Below are 18942 nucleotides of genomic sequence, written 5' to 3'. Positions count from 1 at the left end.
TTAAAAAGTGAGAAAAAGTATAATAAAAAAGTAAAATAAAACTATGAAATATAATATACCGTTACAACAATAGCTACAATTCCCTATGTATTTATCTAATGCAAATATGATGCAAATATAGATCTATATTTATTTCTGATACAAGTAAATAACCATCATGCTTTCCCTAAACTGGAGTTTCTCAACCAGGGTTCCGTGGCGCCCTCGGGTTCCGTGAGAGGTCGCTAGGGGTTCCCTGGGAGATCATGATTATTTAAAAAATTATTTCAAATTTGGGCAGCTTCACATTAAAGAGGTAAGTTTCATTCTTTGTTTTTAGTTTAAGAGCACTGTTGATGTATATAGACAGGCCCACCCATGAAACATATAATAATTTTGCAACTTCTGGCCTGTATTTGAGCCTGAATGTGGTAGGGTTTCCCAAGACCTGAAAAATATTTCAAGGGTTCCTCCAGGGTCAAAAGGTTGAGAAAGGCTGCCCTAAACTACTGTATTTTGTATAAATGAGTCCTATTTATCCATGGTTATTTCATGATGTTACGCAATCACTGTGTTCAGCTCACCTTGCAGTGTTGTTATCAGGATACCTGGAAAAAAAGGAGGGATTCGAATGTAACAAATGAAACCATTCATTCCAAACCCCACTAATGGCAGCCAGTAATAAGGATCCCAATGTGATGGTAGCCTGGGAGAAATTTTTTTAGGGATGTCCTCCTAATAGCTTTTGGGCTTAACCCTTCCCATGATCTACCAGGAGAGCTACAGTTTTCTAAGTTTAAGCCCCCGTTTTAATGACCAGTGGCAATTGGCTTAGCAGCATCTGGGAAGGAAATGAAGGTACAGTAGCCAAACTAGTTGCGGGGGGCATACCTGGTTGAAAAGCCCCACTTCCCTCCAGGGCCGCAGCTAAGGTCTGTGTCACCTGGGGCAAACATGGATTTCGCGCCCATTTTGGCACCCCCCTGCGCTTTTTGGCACCACCACCCCCCCGTGCTCATTTTGGCACCCCACCAGTGCGGCACCCGGGGCACATGCCCCTGTTGCCCCCCCTAGTTGCGGCCCTGCTTCCCTCCCATCAAGGTTCTTTATGGAAGCATCTCGACTCACCTGCTGGAAAACTCCTTTTTCCAAAAACACAAGGTCACGCCCAGAGCAGCTGTGACCAGAGCCAGCCCAATTAACAGCAGTACCCATATCCAGGTTGCAATTCCATCCACGTCTCGATATGTCTGGGTAACTTCAGAAGTCCCAGTGACAGCAGGACTTGACCCATGGGATGACGCTGACAAGGTGGTCTGAGTAGAGTCAATATCTTCAGGAACGGTTAGGAGGCCGACAATGAGATGAGAAATAGATGATTTCCCCCCCCCCCCCACTCAAGCACTGTGGCCTATTTCCATCTTCTGAAAGCATTTCAGATTTTAATTATTCCTTGCCAGAGAAAGGCCAGTCTGCTTTCAACTACTAATTGCCCATTGCTATTAGAAAACAAGTTGGCTGGCCTGGTGGGTCTGGTTTTTGACAGCAAGCAAGGATGAAGATGCGCTTTTGTGGCAACTACACAAGCCCTGCCCTGCAGCAGCATCATGACACAAACAAGTAAAGGAGGGGCTTCTGCAGTGACATCACTGCTGGGTGGGGCTTGCCATACCCCATCCCATTTTGCTGCAGCTATCCCTGTGTATCCCATGAAAGAAAGAAAGAAAGAAAGAAAGAAAGAAAGAAAGAAAGAAAGAAAGAAAGAAAGAAAGAAAGAAAGAAAGAAAGAAAGAAAGAAAGAAAAAGAAAAAACAGGCCACATGGTGCCTGACGTGATGAAAATTGATCAAACTTTGTTAATCCAGCTTGGTTAAGTAAGACCTTTGGCTAAACGATTGTTTTTGCTCTGGAGACTGGATTAGAGGCCTCTCAAGGCCTGACTTTTTACATTTTATTTTTTAAATTAGTTAAGTGTAACAAACAGATTAAAAAGCAAACAAAAGAATGCATTAGTGGCAATACAATAAAGAAAATACATGCATTGCAATGATTAAAAATAAACTGCACTTAAAAAGGGAGAAAAGAAACTAAGGAAGGAAAAAAGGATCCATATGATATTAATATAAAATTAATCCAATCCTTAAATTTATTATTAGACCTAGACCATACAGACACATATTGATCTATCTTCTCCCATTTAGTATATAAAGTCATTTCAAAAACTCAAAAACATAATACACACTTAACATCAGGAGTATAAATATCTTTTCATCTACTTAAAACAATTCTCTTTGTTAAGCTCCAGGTTTGATATGGGCAGAATTTTTCATCAAATGTCAAATTCCATAGGAGTATCACACAGTGTCATATCTACTCTTTACTATGTTTTCCCCAAGACTATATTAACATATGAGAACCAGTTTGCTGTAGTGGTTCAGGCGCCAGGCTAGAAACTGGAGACCAAGAATTCTAGTCCCACCTTGGGCACAAAGACAGCTGGGTGACCTTGGGCCAGCCACCCTCTCTCAGCCCTAGGAAAGAGGCAATGGCAAACCACTTCTGAAAAACCTTGCCAAGAAAACTGCAGGGACTTGTCCAGGCTGTCTCTGAGAATCAGACATGATTGAACTGATTAAAAAAACAAAACAAAACATATATTCTAAGTTGAAACCAAAGGCAGCCATGACTGGACATGGCCAACTATTATGAGTCAAGCAGCCCTCTATTTATTTATTTATGTATGTATGTATGTATTTATTTTCTATCCTGCCTTTATTATTTTTATAACTAACTCAAGGTGGGGAACATACCTAATACTCCTTCCTCCTCCTACGTATTTTCCCCACAGCAACAACCCTGTGTGGTGAGTTGGGCTGAGAGGGAGTGACTGGCCCAAGGTCACCCAGCTGGCTTTCATGCCTAAGGCGGGACTAGAACTCTCAGTCTCCTGGTTTCTAGCCCAGCACCTTGACCACTAGACCAGACTGGCTCTCTTTTAAATTCCTTACTCTGCTAGCCCAAAAATCTGATGTCCAACCTTTTTAAAATATTATTTAAGGAGCTCAATAAACATGAAGCAATGTTCTCTCAAGGGCACAGAATGACTGGGAAGGAGCCCTTTTGTGTTCTCCATGCCTACAAAGGAGTTGTTGCTATATGAGATGGGCAGTGAAGAAATACGATAAATAAACAAAAAAATAAATGTGCTAATATGGTGCTTCTACTGTAGTTTCAATCTATGAGAACCAGTTTGGTGTAGTGCTTAAGGCACCAGGCTGGAAACCAGGAGATGGTGAGTTCTAGTCCTGCCTTGGGCACAAAGCCAGCTGGGTGACCTTGGGCCAGTTCCTCTCTCTTGGCCCTAGGGAGAAGCAGGCAAGGGCAAACCACTTCTGAAAATCTCGCCAAGAAAACTGCAGGCACTTGTCCAGGCAGTCACCAGGAGTCAAGACTGACTCAAAGGCATCAAAACAAGCAAAAACAATGTTCTGCCTATAGAAACCAGATAGAGAAAGGGACAGTGATGGCTCTCTAGAATGAGTCTGAAGGTGCTGATTGCCTCCTTCAATATCTGATGAAGAATCAGATAACTTTTGGACATCTAGGGCATCAAGCTCAGTCACCGATGTGAGGAATGCCATGCCTGCTGAACTTTTCCCCTTTCTGTGCAACACTTTAATGCACATAAGCCACAGGTAAAAGCAAACCATTTATTCCCCATTTACCTTCATCCTCGTCTCCAATGGGTGAACTCAAGCAAATTTCAGAAATTGACTCAGGATTGGAAATAGACTGGCACTCCCAGCGTCCCCAGGCCTTATCCTGGATGGGACGTAATAATACAGAAGAGCCCATGTTGCTTTTCTTAGCCCAGCCTGGGTTGCCTAGTCGCTTTGAATTCAGCAGCCATCGGAAAGCATCGGTCTTCTGGGTATAACAGGGCCGGCAGTTGAGCTGCAAAGAGGACAGACTGAGCCAGCGGAAGGAGACAAAGAGATTGTTGTGGCAGCCTGTAGAAAGAGAAGGAAGTAGGGTAAACAGCAGGATTAACTCTGGATTTTAAGGAATCCTGAGGGTTGCTAGGCAACCAGGAATGCCTTCTGTCTCCCACAATCTCCCTAACATGGAACTAGATCCTCTTTCTGGGCCGTTGGGCATGTTTGGTGTTTTGAGAGCCGGTTAGAAGCATTGTTCCAAAATGGTTGCCCTTCTTTACCAGAAGTTTCTCAGATGCTTCTACTACATGAAAAATGTGCTGTCCTAGGGATGGAATGTGGCCAAATTTTGACCCGGAATGGAATGTTTTGCACATTTCTATTTCCTACCATCCCAACTTAACCTTTGAGAAGTGGGTGAGCACATTTCCAAGCAAAGGACTAGAATCCATACCCCCTGGCCAATTTTATTTTCAAAGAATGGGTTTGGGGCTGAAGGGGAAATGAAGGTGGTCCTAAAGGATAAGGCTTTGTGGCATGTCAGCTTGATTTTTTTTTTAATTAAACAGAATTAGATGGGGAAGAGAGCCTGGAGCGGGGCTCGGATGAGTGTTAATAGGCACCTTTTATGAAATTAGAAAGTTTTGTAGCAAAGTACGCACAACAGAAACTGATTAAATTACTGAAGCTGGGGACAGCATGGTATGAGCAAGGTGGATATATTCTCAGATCTTTTCGTCTTCTCAAAGCTATTAGATCTTTGATCAAAGGATCTGAGACAGCCACATTAGATGAAAAATGGAGGTAATTTATTGCACCATTTTTAGATCTTTTAATTCAAGCCTGGGGTGGTGGTGGTGGAAAGGCAGACCTAATCTTATCTGTAAGGGGGCTCATGCACGGTGTTGTGTATTGCCAGCCTGTCTTCAAGAAATGAACTGTCAGATAAACATATCTGTAAATATTTGTGGAGGCGGTGACTTTTAACACTCTCCCCCTTGCTGAAGCCTCTTCCTTCCTTCTGCTGCTGCTGCTGCTGATCCATCTGGGGAAAAGAAACTGTGAGACTGAGCTAGAAATACAAAGAATCTCCAGGCAGAACTTGGTTGATGGACGCACAATTCATTTTCCTGGATGAAAAAGCGAAGTTGTGGGGAGGTAGAAGATGGCTCCTATGAAGTCCAAATAAGACAAGAGGAGATTACTGAGCTTGTGACCTCCTGCGTCCACCAAATTTGGGGGCAAATCACTGATCCATCCTCCCTCCCTCCCTCTTTTTCCCTTCCCTTTTCTTCCCTTCTCTTCCGAACAACTAAAATATCTATGTTGAAACTCTGGTATATTTAATCTATTTTACTAAAAATAAAAGAAGACTTCTCTCTAAAAAATAGCCCCAGCTTCCAAACCCTCTTCCTCTGGTGATGTCACCATCTCATTTCCATCCTCCCTGCAGCTTTGGAGACCAAACCACAAAACAAAACTAAACCCCAAATCCTCTTCTTGAGAAGAAGGAGAAGGAGAAGGAGAAGGAGGAGAGGGCTGCAGTGCTCAGCTTCAGATCCTTCCCTTGATTTTAGTGTAGGGCAGGGTGTGTGTAGCACATACGGGGTGTGGCCTCTCATGGCCTAGGGATAGCAAACTTAGGCAGGCTAGGGAATGCTTTTGGGTTGTGTTTGGGGGTTAAGGGCCACCTTGAGGTTGAAGATGCTCCTTATCTCAGGAGGCAAGATGCTTCTAAGAATCTGGACAGTCACTGTGTTGACACATTGTCAGGCTCCTACCCCCTTCACTTTGTGGACTGCTCAGCCTATCTCCCATCAGGGACTATTCCATGAGGCAGGCCAGTGTTGGCCAGAAAGAAAATACTGTAGGCACTAAACTATGTAGGACTTTAAGGGTAATTGCCAGTGCATAGATTTGGACCCAGAAGCAGCCAATTCAGTGACTGTATCATAGGTGCAATCATCATGGAAAAAGTCTATGTGGTTGCTTGGAGTCGAAAATGACTTGATGGCCATAATCCATCCATCCATCCATCCATCCATCCATCCATCCATCCATCCTAGCTTCAACTTTGATAATCTGCTTCTTCAGTTATCCCACTGCATTTTGGACCAGCTGAGGCTTCTGAGTTATCTTCAAAGGCAACACCATGTAGATTGGGTTACAGTAATCCAGTCATGAAGTGATGAGGGCATGAGGCACTGCTGCAGTGGGCTTTAAATTGGCAATGAAAGAAAACATTTCTGGGACCTCCTTCAGGCAAGTGTGAGGTTGTCTTCCCTCATAACTGATAGCTTGCAACGTGCACCTATCAATTCAACTGTGTGGTCTATTTCCCCTCACATTTGCAGCAGTCTAATACTCTTGACAACAAATCTACCCACGTTACATATTAGATTGTCTACCTGGAAAAGCCTTAGTGATTCTCAATCCCTCCAAAGAAAGGAGTTCCAGAGTTTGGAGACAAACTCTGGAAAACACACTGCCCATGACGTTAAATGAGTCAACGCAGCTATATCTTTAGTTCTTCTTTTGTTAATTACAGGTCTCTGTGAACAGGATGTCTTAATTTTACCAGGATCACTGTGCTGGAAAGCCTCCTCCTGCAGCCATGAACTGTATAAAAATACCTAAACCAGCTGCACATGTTTTTTAAAGTTCCCACTGGCTCCAAGGGAAACTTTTTTTATAAGCCTCTTAGCAACACATAGGGTTTTTTGGTCTGGATCACAGCTGGGGAGAGAAGGCATGAATCTTCTCTCTGTTTCCTGATACAATAATAATTAGAGAAGCACCAAAGATGTGGTTACACCCTAAACTTTAAATGTAATAAGTAGTTTTACCCTGAGAATTCTCTTTTAAGTATACCTGATTTAGGTGCCCAGTTACTGGAGGTTTTCAAACCAAGGCTGGAGAGCCATTAGCCTGGGATGGACTGACGATTCCTGTCCTAGACAGAGAGCTGGACTGGAAGACCAACCTTGACGAATCTATGATTCTATGACTCTGTGGTTCTAGATATCCCAACCTGGGATAGGTTTCAGCAAGCTTCATTGTGGAGTACACAGCCTTTATACAGAAATTGAACCACTTTGAGACATTTGTTCAAAGGGCTTCCCCAGTGTGCCGTTTAATGTCAAAAATTAACTCTCTGAGCAAGACTAAATCTTTTTTTTCTTCTTAGACAGGATACTGTTTTAGCATGGAGTACCATCAAATAAACAAGTACCTCTTCAATTAAATCTTATCTTCTCACTACAGGGAATGGAATGATAAGGATGCATGCCTGAAAGATTATATATTGACTACAGGTAGTCCTCAACTTATGAGCATTTGTTTAGTGACAGTGCAAGTTACACTGGTGCTGGAAAAAGTGACTTATGACCGGTCCTCGCACTTACGACCGCTAGAAACCAGGAGACAGTGAGTTCTAGTCCCGCTTTAGGCATGAAAGCCAGCCGGGTCACCTTGGGCCAGTCCCTCTCTCTCTCACAGGGTTGTTGTTGTGGGGAAAACAGGAGGAGGAAGGAGTATTAGGTATGTTCCCTGCCTTGAGTTATTTATAAAAATAATGAAGGCAGGATAAAAAATCAAAAAAAAAAAAAATCAGGGACCAGTAACCAGCATGAATTTACAACAGTTGCAGCATCCCAGGGTCATGTGATCACCATTTGTGACCTTCCCAGTTGGCTTCCAACAAGCAAAGTCAATGGGGGAAGCCAGATTCACTTAACGACCATGTGATGCACTTAACTGCTGTGGGAAAAAGGATGTAAAATCAGGCGCAACTCACTTAACAACCTCCTCAGTGACAGAAATTCTGGTCCCAATTGTGGTCATAAGTCGAGGACTACCTGTATTAGGGAAAAATTATATTTTGCATGCATGCATGCATACATACCTGTAGTTACCTGCAGGATGGTGTGAGTTTCTGAACCATTGGATAAGCGACAGATGTAAGTCCCTGAATCACTCATGATGAGGTTCTTAAGAAGTAGTGATTGTGGAGTCTGGTATATCAGGCGTTGGTTGAACCGAAAAGGAATTACTTCATTCCTGGTAGGATGCCAGTTTATTTCCACTCTCTCTGTGCTGGTGCCCGCACATTTGGGATCCAGAGGGAGCCAGAACCAAAGTGTTTGTGGGCCCACAGCTTCGCAGGGAAGGGAGGCCTCCTCCCCAGATTCATGGACAAGCCTTTCCACAACGATGGCTGATCGAGAAGAGAAGTGGATGTTAACAGCCTCCCAGCCAAACATTACTTCCTGTCCTACCTTTATGAGTCCCACTCGCTGTGAACCATTGTCTTGATTCTGCTTTCAAGCGGTTTTGCCCAACCTCATGGTGTCCAGATGTAGTGGGCCACACAACTCCCATCACCCCCGTGTTAGCTGGGGATAATGGGCATTGTCATTTGTCTTTGAGACATTTGTTCAAAAGGCTTCCCCAGTGTGTCAGCTAATGTCAAAAATTAACTCCCTAACTCCCTAAGCAAGACTAGATCTTTTTTTTTTTGTCCTTAGACAGGGTGCTGTTTTGGCATGGAGTGCCATCACACCATCCTGCAGGTAACTACCGGTAGGTATGTATGCATGCATGCATGCAAAATACAATTTTTCCCTAATACAGGAGATGCTGAGTTAAGGAGGCACGTTTAGAGTTATAATTCTCACTCTTTTTTTTTGAGGCCCCTGACTCTCCTGCCCTTGAGCAAACAGGCTGATCTTTCACTTACAGAAATCCTAAACACACACAAAGAAAATTTGTCCTCCCATTTAGACCCCCCAGCCAAAGAGGGGTCGCTGCAAATAAGTCAAATCTCTCATCTTTCACCCAGTCACCCCGCTTCTTCATCTCCCAACTCCAAGATGGCTCCCCATGGCTTTGTTACCTTGCCCTTTCCTCAGGATGATGAGTTCCACCAACACATTCAGGAGACAAAACTTCATATTTACTCCCTGTTTGGGTGTTTTCCAATGACTTTTACCATCATTAATTCCACTTGTGCAAGAGGGAAACGTTTTTGAACGAGAGGCCAAAATTATCCTGCTGAAAAGGTTATCACTTCTTTGTGGTTGTTTGGTTTTCCTCTATGAGTCAAAGGAGGATCACAATTTTATCATCTCCAGCCAGCCAGTGTGGTTTCACCCTTGGGCGGGGAAGGCAAGGCCATCTCTTGGGCAGCCAAATTGTTTTTTTTCACGTTCACCCCACGCAAAGGCTGATGGAAACCAAGGAGGAATCTTTCCAGACACCCATAACATATCCATCACCTTAAAATACTGCTATTTCTAAAAAAAAAAAAAACTGAAAAACTGAAGAAACAGGTATCAGCTCAGGAATTAACAATACCCATTACATGATTGCAAATTCACTACACGTAGTCATCACTTAACAACCACAATTGGGACTGGAATTTCAGTTGCTAAGCAAAGTGGGCATTAAGTGAATCCGACCCGCTTTTATGACTTTTTTGCAGTGGTCATTAAGTGAATCACCCTGGGTATTAAGCAAACCATGTGGTTGTTAAGTGAATCGTGTGGTTCCCCATTGATTTTGCTTGCCAGAAGCTGGGGGGGCGGTTGAAAATGGCAATCATGTGACCACATAATGTTGCAATGGTCATAAATATGAACCAGTTGCCAAGTGCCCAAATTGCAATCACGTGACTGCGGGGGATGCTGCAAGGGTTGTAAGTGTGAGGACTGGCCATAAGTCGTTTTTTTCAGCACCATTGTAAGTCTGAACCATCACTAAAGAAATGGTTAAGTGAGGACTACCTGTGGAGAGCTACTTAGAATCATGGAATCATGAAGTTGGAGGAAGCTTGGAGGTCTTCTAATCTGACCCTCTGCCCAAGGCAGGAATCCTCAAACCATCCTTTGCTGAAAACTTCCAGTGATGGAGAACCCACCGTTCCAGGAGGCAGGCAATTCAATTCAATTCAATTCAATTCAATTCAATTCAATTCAATTCAATTCAATTCAATTCAATTCAATTCAAGTCAAGTCAAGTCAATTCAATTCAATTCAGAACAATTCTGACCTATCAGAAATAGGCCTTTATCTGAAGGCCTGTCTATTCCAAGCCCAGTCAAAGATCAAGAAATGAGGGCAGGGAAACTTTACTCAGGGTGGGGGACCTGAGAGTGCATCGCCAGATGCCACGCCCAAGACACCCAATGGCCACTGATGGAGCCTTCTCCAGCCCCCAAGCATCTTCAGCTTCTCCAGAGTTTAAAGTTGACAGCCATTTTCCTCCGTTTTGAGGCCAGAAAAATGTGAAAACTCTAATAAAGAAATCCCACTGAAGTACCCCTACAACAAATCAGGAAAAAAGAGGGGGGGTGATGAGGGAGGAAGGGAATGAATGCTGGCAATGACATTATCTCCTTCACCACCACTAGCTGCTCATTCTTAGCAGTGGGATGCATCTGTATTCTTGTTCAACAGTTAGCAGTTCGTTCTAAAACTGCATGGATATGCAGATATACGTTTCCTTAACCCTAGCTTCTGTCTTCTGTTCTAGAATCATCTTGCCTTCAGAAATTTGTGTGACCTGGCTAGAAGATTCCATCAATAGCCCTTACTTTTAAAGTTAGTTCCTCCCCCTCCTGCTCCTGCTCCTCCTCCTCCTTCCCCTTTCCCAAAATAAGTTAAAAATTGGATTGTACCCACCTTATTTCCCCCATATTCCCTTATTCAATATGACATAATTGGTGAATCGTGCCCTTTAAAAAAGTTAATAATTGAATATCCTTTAAAAAGAACACATTTCAGAGAATCATAGAAGCCAGGCATCATTTTGTGTTTTAGCCCATCAAATCCAATCTCCTGCTTGATGTAATGGGCTGTAAGAATAACCTTGAGGAACAGGAGGAACTGCTGCAACCAAGACAAAAGTCAGATAAGAGAAATCTGAGTCCAGACATTCTCTGTAACGTTCTTCCAGGTTCTTGAAGAGTGTTATCATATCCCAATTTAGCTGTCTTTTCTATGACTAAATTATTCCAACTCCTTCTGTCTCTGCATAGCACTGTTTCTACAGTCCCTCAATACATGTGTTGTTGTTTATTCGTTTAGTCGCTTCCGACTCTTCGTGACTTCATGGACCAGCCCACGCCAGAGCTTCCTGTCGGTCGTCAACACCCCCAGCTCCCCCAGGGACGAGTCTGTCACCTCTAGAATATCATCCATCCATCTTGCCCTTGGTCGGCCCCTCTTCCTTTTGCCCTCCACTCTCCCGAGCATCAGCATCTTCTCCAGGGTGTCCTGTCTTCTCATGATGTGGCCAAAGTACTTCAGTTTTGCCTTTAATATCATTCCCTCAAGTGAGCAGTCTGGCTTGATTCCCTGGAGGATGGACTGGTTTGATCTTCTGGCAGTCCAAGGCACTCTCAGAATTTTCCTCCAACACCACAGTTCAAAAGCATCGATCTCCCTTCGCTCAGCCTTCCTTATGGTCCAGCTCTCGCAGCCATATGTTACTACGGGGAACACCATTGCTTTAACTATGCGGGCCTTTGTTGTCAGTGTGATGTCTCTGCTCTTAACTATTTTATCGAGATTTGTCATTGCTCTTCTTCCAAGGATTAAGCGTCTTCTGATTTCCTGACTGCAGTCAGCATCTGCAGTAATCTTCGCACCTAGGAATACAAAGTCTTTCACTGCTTCTACATTTTCTCCCTCTATTTGCCAGTTATCAATCAAGCTGGTTGCCATAATCTTGGTTTTTTTGAGGTTTAGCTGCAAACCAGCTTTTGCACTTTCTTCTTTCACCTTCATCATAAGGCTCCTCAGTTCCTCTTCGCTTTCAGCCATCAAAGTGGTATCATCTGCATATCTGAGATTGTTAATGTTTCTTCCAGAGATTTTAACTCCAGCCTTGGATTCCTCAAGCCCAGCTTGTCGCATGATGTGTTCTGCATACAAGTTGAATAGGTAGGGTGAGAGGATACAGCCCTGCCGTACTCCTTTCCCAATCGTAAACCAGTCTGTTGTTCCGTGATCTGTTCTTACTGTTGCTACTTGGTCGTTATACAGATTCTTCAGGAGGCAGACAAGATGACTTGGTATCCCCATACCACTAAGAACTTGCCACAATTTGTTATGGTCCACACAGTCGAAGGCTTTAGAATAGTCAATAAAACAGAAATAGATGTTTTTCTGAAACTCCCTGGCTTTTTCCATTATCCAGCGGATATTGGCAATTTGGTCTCTAGTTCCTCTGCCTTTTCTAAACCCAGCTTGTACATCTGGCAATTCTCGCTCCATGAACTGCTGAAGTCTACCTTGCAGGATCTTGAGCATTACCTTACTGGCATGTGAAATGAGTGCCACTGTTCGATAGTTTGAACATTCTTTAGTGTTTCCCTTTTTTGGTATGGGGATATAAGTTGATTTTTTCCAGTCTGATGGCCATTCTTGTGTTTTCCAAATTTGCTGGCATATAGCATGCATTACCTTGACAGCATCATCTTGCAAGATTTTGAACAGTTCAGCTGGGATGCCGTCGTCTCCTGCTGCCTTGTTATTAGCAATGCTTCTTAAGGCCCACTCAACCTCACTCTTCAGGATGTCTGGCTCTAGCTCACTGACCACACCGTCAAAGCTATCCCCGATATTGTTATCCTTCCTATACAGGTCTTCTGTATATTCTTGCCACCTTTTCTTGATCTCTTCTTCTTCTGTTAGGTCCTTGCCATCTTTGTTTTTGATCATACCCATTTTTGCTTGGAATTTACCTCCAATGTTTCTAATTTTCTGGAAGAGGTCTCTTGTCCTTCCTATTCTATTGTCTTCTTCCACTTCCGCGCATTGCTTGTTTAAAAATAATTCCTTATCTCTTCTGGCTAACCTCTGGAATTTTGCATTTAATTGGGCATATCTCCCCCTATCACTGTTGCCTTTTGCTTTCCTTCTTTCTTGGGCTACTTCTAGTGTCTCAGCAGACAGCCATTTTGCCTTCTTGGTTTTCTCTTTCTTTGGGATGTATTTTGTTGCTGCCTCCTGAACAATGCTGCCAACTTCTGTCCAGAGTTCTTCCGGGACCCTATCTACTAAGTCCAGTCCCTTAAATCTATTCTTCACCTCCACTGCATATTCCTTAGGAATATTAGTGAGCTCATATCTAGCTGATCTGTGGGTCTTCCCTAATCTCTTTAGTCTGATCCTAAATTGTGCAAGAAGAAGTTCATGATCTGAACTACAGTCAGCTCCAGGCCTTGTTTTTACCGACTGTACAGATGTCTGCCACCTTTGGCTGCAAAGGATGTAATCAATCTGATTTCGGTGTTGTCCATTTGGTGAAGTCCATGTATAAAGCCGTCTCTTAGGTTGTTGGAAGAGAGTGTTTGTTATGCAGAGTGAGTTGTCTTGGCAAAATTCTATCAGCCTATGTCCTGCTTCATTTTGTTCTCCCAGGCCATACTTACCTGTAATTCCAGGTGTCATTTGACTGCCCACCTTAGCATTCCAGTCTCCTGTGATGAAAATAACATCTCTTTTAGGCGTGTTGTCCAGTAGGTGCTGCAGATCCTCATAGAACTGCTCTACTTCAGCTTCTTCAGCATTTGTGGTTGGGGCGTGTATTTGGATCACTGTGATGGTAGATGGCTTGCCCTGAATTCGAATTGAGATCATTCTGTCGTTTTTTGGGTTGTATCCAAGCACTGCTTTAGCCACTTTACTATTAATTATGAAGGCTACTCCATTTCTTCTGTGGTCCTCTTGTCCACAGTAGTAGATCTGGTGGTCATTTGATGTGAAGTGGCCCATTCCAGTCCATTTCAGTTCACTGACGCCCAGAATGTCTATCTTTAATCTTGACATCTCACCAATAACCACATCCAATTTGCCCTGGCTCATAGATCTTACATTCCAGGTTCCAATGGTGTGTTGATCCTTAGAACATCGGATTCGCCATTCACCACCAGCACCGTCGGCCGCTAGCCGTCCTTTCGGCTTTGAGCTAGCTGCGTCTTCACGTCTGGGGCTAGTTGAGCTCATCCTCTGTTCCTCCCCAGTAGCATTTTGACCATCTTCCGACCTGGGGGTCTCACCTTCCGATGGTATACCGACATATCTCTGGTTGTACTGATCCATTTAGTTTTCACGGCAAGAATACTGGGGTGGGTTGCCATTACCTTCCCCAGGGATCGCATTTAGTCTGACCTCTCTGTCATGACCTTCCCGTCTTGGGTGGCCCTTCACGGTTTAGCTCATGGCATCATTGAGGTGCTCAATTAAATGCAAAATTCCAGAGGTTAGCCAGAAGAGATAAGGAATTATTTTTAAACAAGCAATGCATGGAAGTGGAAGAAGACAATAGAATAGGAAGGACAAGAGACCTCTTCCAGAAAATTAGAAACATTGGAGGTAAATTCCAGGCAAAAATGGGTATGATCAAAAACAAAGATGGCAAGGACCTAACAGAAGAAGAAGAGATCAAGAAAAGGTGGCAAGAATATACGGATGACCTGTATAGGAAGGATAACAATATCGGGGATAGCTTTGACGGTGTGGTCAGTGAGCTAGAGCCAGACATCCTGAAGAGTGAGGTTGAATGGGCCTTAAGAAGCATTGCTAATAACAAGGCAGCAGGAGACGACGGCATCCCAGCTGAACTGTTCAAAATCTTGCAAGATGATGCTGTCAAGGTAATGCATGCTATATGCCAGCAAATTTGGAAAACACAAGAATGGCCATCCGATTGGAAAAAATCAACTTATATCCCCATACCAAAAAAGGGAAACACTAAAGAATGTTCAAACTATTGAACAGTGGCACTCATTTCACATGCCAGTAAGGTAATGCTCAAGATCCTGCAAGGTAGACTTCAGCAATTCATGGAGCGAGAATTGCCAGATGTACAAGCTGGGTTTAGAAAAGGCAGAGGAACTAGGGACCAAATTGCCAATATCCGCTGGATAATGGAAAAAGCCAGGGAGTTTCAGAAAAACATCTATTTCTGTTTTATTGACTATTCTAAAGCCTTTGACTGTGTGGACCATAACAAATTGTGGCAAGTTCTTAGCGGTGTGGGGATACCAAGTCATCTTGTCTGTCTCCTGAGGAATCTGTATAACGACCAAGTAGCAACAATAAGAACAGACCACGGAACAACGGACTGGTTTAAGATTGGGAAAGGAGTACGGCAGGGCTGTATACTCTCACCCTACCTATTCAACTTGTACGCAGAACACATCATGCGACATGCTGGGCTTGAGGAATCCAAGGCTGGAGTTAAAATCTCTGGAAGAAACATTAACAATCTCAGATATGCAGATGATACCACTTCGATGGCTGAAAGCGAGGAGGAACTGAGGAGCCTGATGATGAAGGTGAAAGAAGAAAGTGCAAAAGCTGGTTTGCAGCTAAACCTCAAAAAAACCAAGATTATGGCAACCAGCTTGATTGATAACTGGCAAATAGAGGGAGAAAATGTAGAAGCAGTGAAAGACTTTGTATTTCTAGGTGCGAAGATTACTGCAGATGCTGACTGCAGTCAGGAAATCAGAAGACGCTTAATCCTTGGGAGAAGAGCAATGACAAATCTCGATAAAATAGTTAAGAGCAGAGACATCACAGTGACAACAAAGGTCCGCATAGTTAAAGCAATGGTGTTCCCCGTAGTAACATGTGGCTGCGAGAGCTGGACCATAAGGAAGGCTGAGAGAAGGAAGATCGATGCTTTTGAACTGTGGTATTGGAGGAAAATTCTGAGAGTGCCTTGGACTGCCAGAAGATCAAACCAGTCCATCCTCCAGGAAATAAAGCCAGACCGCTCACTTGAGGGAATGATATTAAAGGCAAAACCGAAGTACTTTGGCCACATAATGAGAAGACAGGACACCCTGGAGAAGATGCTGATGCTAGGGAGAGCGGAGGGCAAAAGGAAGAGGGGCCGACCAAGGGCAAGATGGATGGATGATATTCTAGAGGTGATGGACTCGTCCCTGGGGGAGCTGGGGGTGTTGACGACCGACAGGAAGCTCTGGTGTGGGCTGGTCCATGAAGTCACGAAGAGTCGGAAGCGACTAAATGAATAAACAACAAAAATTCATCAACAATCTTTTTTGCAAGTTTCATTCCCATCCTATACCCTTGCAGTTAATTTTTGTTTCCTAAGTGAAGACTTGCCTCTGGTAAATGCTGTTTGGTTATTTTTAGCCCATTTTGCTAACTTACCAAGATCATTTTGAATTGTATTACCATTTCCTGAGGTACTTGCTTGATGCAATGTTTATCATCAGCAAATTTAAAAAGCATTCCTACCACCAATGATAAAAATCATTAGTGAAGATATTAAAGAACAGGTAACCCAGGACTGGTCCTTGTGACATCCTACTTGATACTGCTTTCTAATTTAAAGAGAAAAAGCACATTCTTCAGCTATGTATCTGTTACATTGGTCACGCTACCCAATCTACAATTAACTAGCTTGCTAATCAGCATCCATGAGGTACTCTGTCAAATGCTTTATTGAAATCAAGATATGTTATGTCTACAGTGTACCCACAATTTATTAAAGAAGTTATCTGATCAGAAATGAGATTAATCTAGCATGTTTTAGTCTTGATAGATCCATGCTGACTTCTAGTAATAGTCTGACTTGGCACTGCCTTTAAATGTAGCCTGTGAGACTTCTTGGATCATTAAGCAAGTATGAATCGCATTATTTTAGTACATGTTCAACCCAGGAAGGTGTTTTCCCTAGAAAAAAAAACAAATATTCAAATTTTACATCTGATTTTCTTCAAATTGTTTTCAGCAGCATTTGTGGGGGTGGGGGGATTATAAGTTGGCAGGAATTTCTAAAGTAGTAGTATTGTTAGCTAATTAGAAATTAGAAATCTGCTCAAATAGTATAAATCTCCAGAGATCTACCAATAGGTTCTAATCTGCATTTTGCCCAGTCTTGGTGTATCACAATAACCAAATAGCTTGGTCATTTTCCTTCTACCTGTGCCCAGTTGAGAAAACCTCTCAAACTATTTCTTGATTCATAAGTGCAAATGAACAGTTTGACTTGATATTTTCCCCTGGTCTTTCCTGAATCAACATTTTCCCATCCACAAATTTTCTCTGCTACCTCTTCAATGTCCCCAAATGTCTTCACTCCCAAAAGATGTCCCTGGCCAGTGAGTAGCAGAAGAGCAAAATCCTGATACAAGAACTCAGAAAGACCAGAAGATGGAGGTAGCTAGAAACCAGTGAAGCTTTCTACTTACTACTTAGGAAAGACATCTTAAAGTCCAGCGGGTATTTATATAAATATGCCATTCTGAAGGTGCTAAATTATTGTTTTACTGAAAGTCTCAGACCATTTTATAAACAATGATCTGTTCAGTTTTTTAAAAGATTTTGCCTATTTCACCTGTTTCCCTTCAAGGATCTTCTCAATCCAATCTCTTCGTTAAAATCTTGGTAGCAATTTCTCAGGGCCAAGATCTGTGTTTGCACTAGGAATTGTGTGCCAGATCTGCATCCCCTGAAGTGGGGATGAAAAAATAGCTTTCATTTGATTCTAAGACTACAAACAAGTTTTCATTTGCTTGTTTAGATTTCTTAGTTAAATACATTGAAAAATTCTTTGAAGGATTCTTAACACAGAAGCTGAAGATTTTCACTCAACTTGCTTTTATGTTTGAACTTATGTTACTTGCTCATTTTCAGGCTTCCTTGTTTTAGGCAGGTCCCTCTCAAGAGTTGAAAAATGTTATAAAAATGCCTTTAAAAAGAAACACCTTTAGGTTTCATTTCCTTTGAATAAGCCTGTTTGCTGGCAATGTGAAATATTCAAGTATTTACAGATACATGCATTACAAATGAAAGCGCTGCAGCTAACTCCTTGCAGATCATGTCTTAACCCCCCCCCCCCCCAAAACTCTGTTTGCAATCTCTTTTGCTTCCTCTAGAGAAGGTGCTCAGGGGAAACAAGATTTTGGTATGACAGGACAGCCCTCTGAAAGGGCCTCACTCTTTTTACAGCTGAAGGAAAGAAAGATGAGATGCCAGCACTACAACCCAGTATGAAGGAAGTAAATATGGGGGGGGGCAATAAATACAAGGCAGGGTTGTCAGATGTGGGAACTGGAGTAGAAAGAAATCCTCCAGAGCATCATGGAGCATGTCAGGACGTCCCCAGAGAACATCTAGACCAGGCCCCTCAAGTCAAGGAGGAAGATGGATGCATTCCTTCCTGAAGGATCACTTTACTTATGCAAAGATGTCATAGAGGAGAGCCATTGTTAGTTCATGGCATTGTTCCTCAACTGTGGCAACTTTTAAGATGTGTGGACTTTAACTCCAAGAATTCCCCAGCCAGCCATGCTGGCTGGGGAATTCTGGGAGTTGAAGTCCACACATCTTAAAGTTGCCAAGGTTGAGAGACACTGTCCTAGACTAAGAAATTAAGAAAAAACTGCATCAAAATCCTTCTGGCCCAAAGGGCAAGCCAATACTTTGCAGTCCCATTTACACCATCATTTAGTTTTGAGGATATTAGCCTTTCTTAAATATTTATCTGTAAGCTTCCGGCTTACTCCGTCTTCACTCCTTGTATGGACTGTTTTTTTCAGCTGTTCGGAAACTCTCTGGCCTTTTTGTTTCTAGGCGTCCTTTAGGATGGTTAAAGGCTATTCGTATATCCTGTCCCCAGCACAGGAATATTTGTGACATTCCAAAACAAAGAGCTCGGCCAGTAACAGGAAAACCTCCCAGCACGATGGTCAAATTTATTAGGCTCCTATCAACCTAAAGGTTTTTGCTTTCCCGATATATCTATGAAGAGTCAGTAAAGACATCCTCCAGTTGAATTTGATTCCTAGGGACTATAGGACATATGCACGCTGTTTCCTTGGCAACATCCAGGAAATGGTCTCCCACTGCCTTTTTGATTCCCCAGCCTAAACCCCAGCCCTGTAATTTCCTGCTGCTGTCCCATTCAAGACCAATCCTGCTTAGCTTCCAAGACCAGACGAGGCCTGCTGGGGCTTGCAGCTCCTGAGACAAGAGTCAGGAAA

At 43.0% G+C, this 18942-nt stretch overlaps 1 protein-coding gene across 1 annotated transcript; it reads right to left on the bottom strand.

Moving 5' to 3' along the window:
* Positions 1-559: 559 nt before the first annotated feature.
* On the bottom strand, positions 560-9052 carry LOC134489915 (uncharacterized). Its single transcript, XM_063292787.1, has 5 exons — positions 8809-9052; positions 7819-8130; positions 3705-3989; positions 1108-1312; positions 560-587 (listed from the first exon to the last, which is right to left on the bottom strand). The coding sequence occupies exons 1-5, from the start codon at positions 8864-8866 to the stop codon at positions 560-562; spliced, it is 888 nt and encodes a 295-aa protein (XP_063148857.1). The 5' UTR covers positions 8867-9052.
* Between the last annotated feature and the right edge of the window lie 9890 nt (positions 9053-18942).

The sequence above is a fragment of the Candoia aspera genome, chromosome 2, assembly GCF_035149785.1.
Source record: "Candoia aspera isolate rCanAsp1 chromosome 2, rCanAsp1.hap2, whole genome shotgun sequence".
NCBI classification, from domain to species: domain Eukaryota; kingdom Metazoa; phylum Chordata; class Lepidosauria; order Squamata; family Boidae; genus Candoia; species Candoia aspera.
Note: the sequence above shows the minus strand (reverse complement) of the source record. Positions and strands in the feature narration are given on the sequence as shown.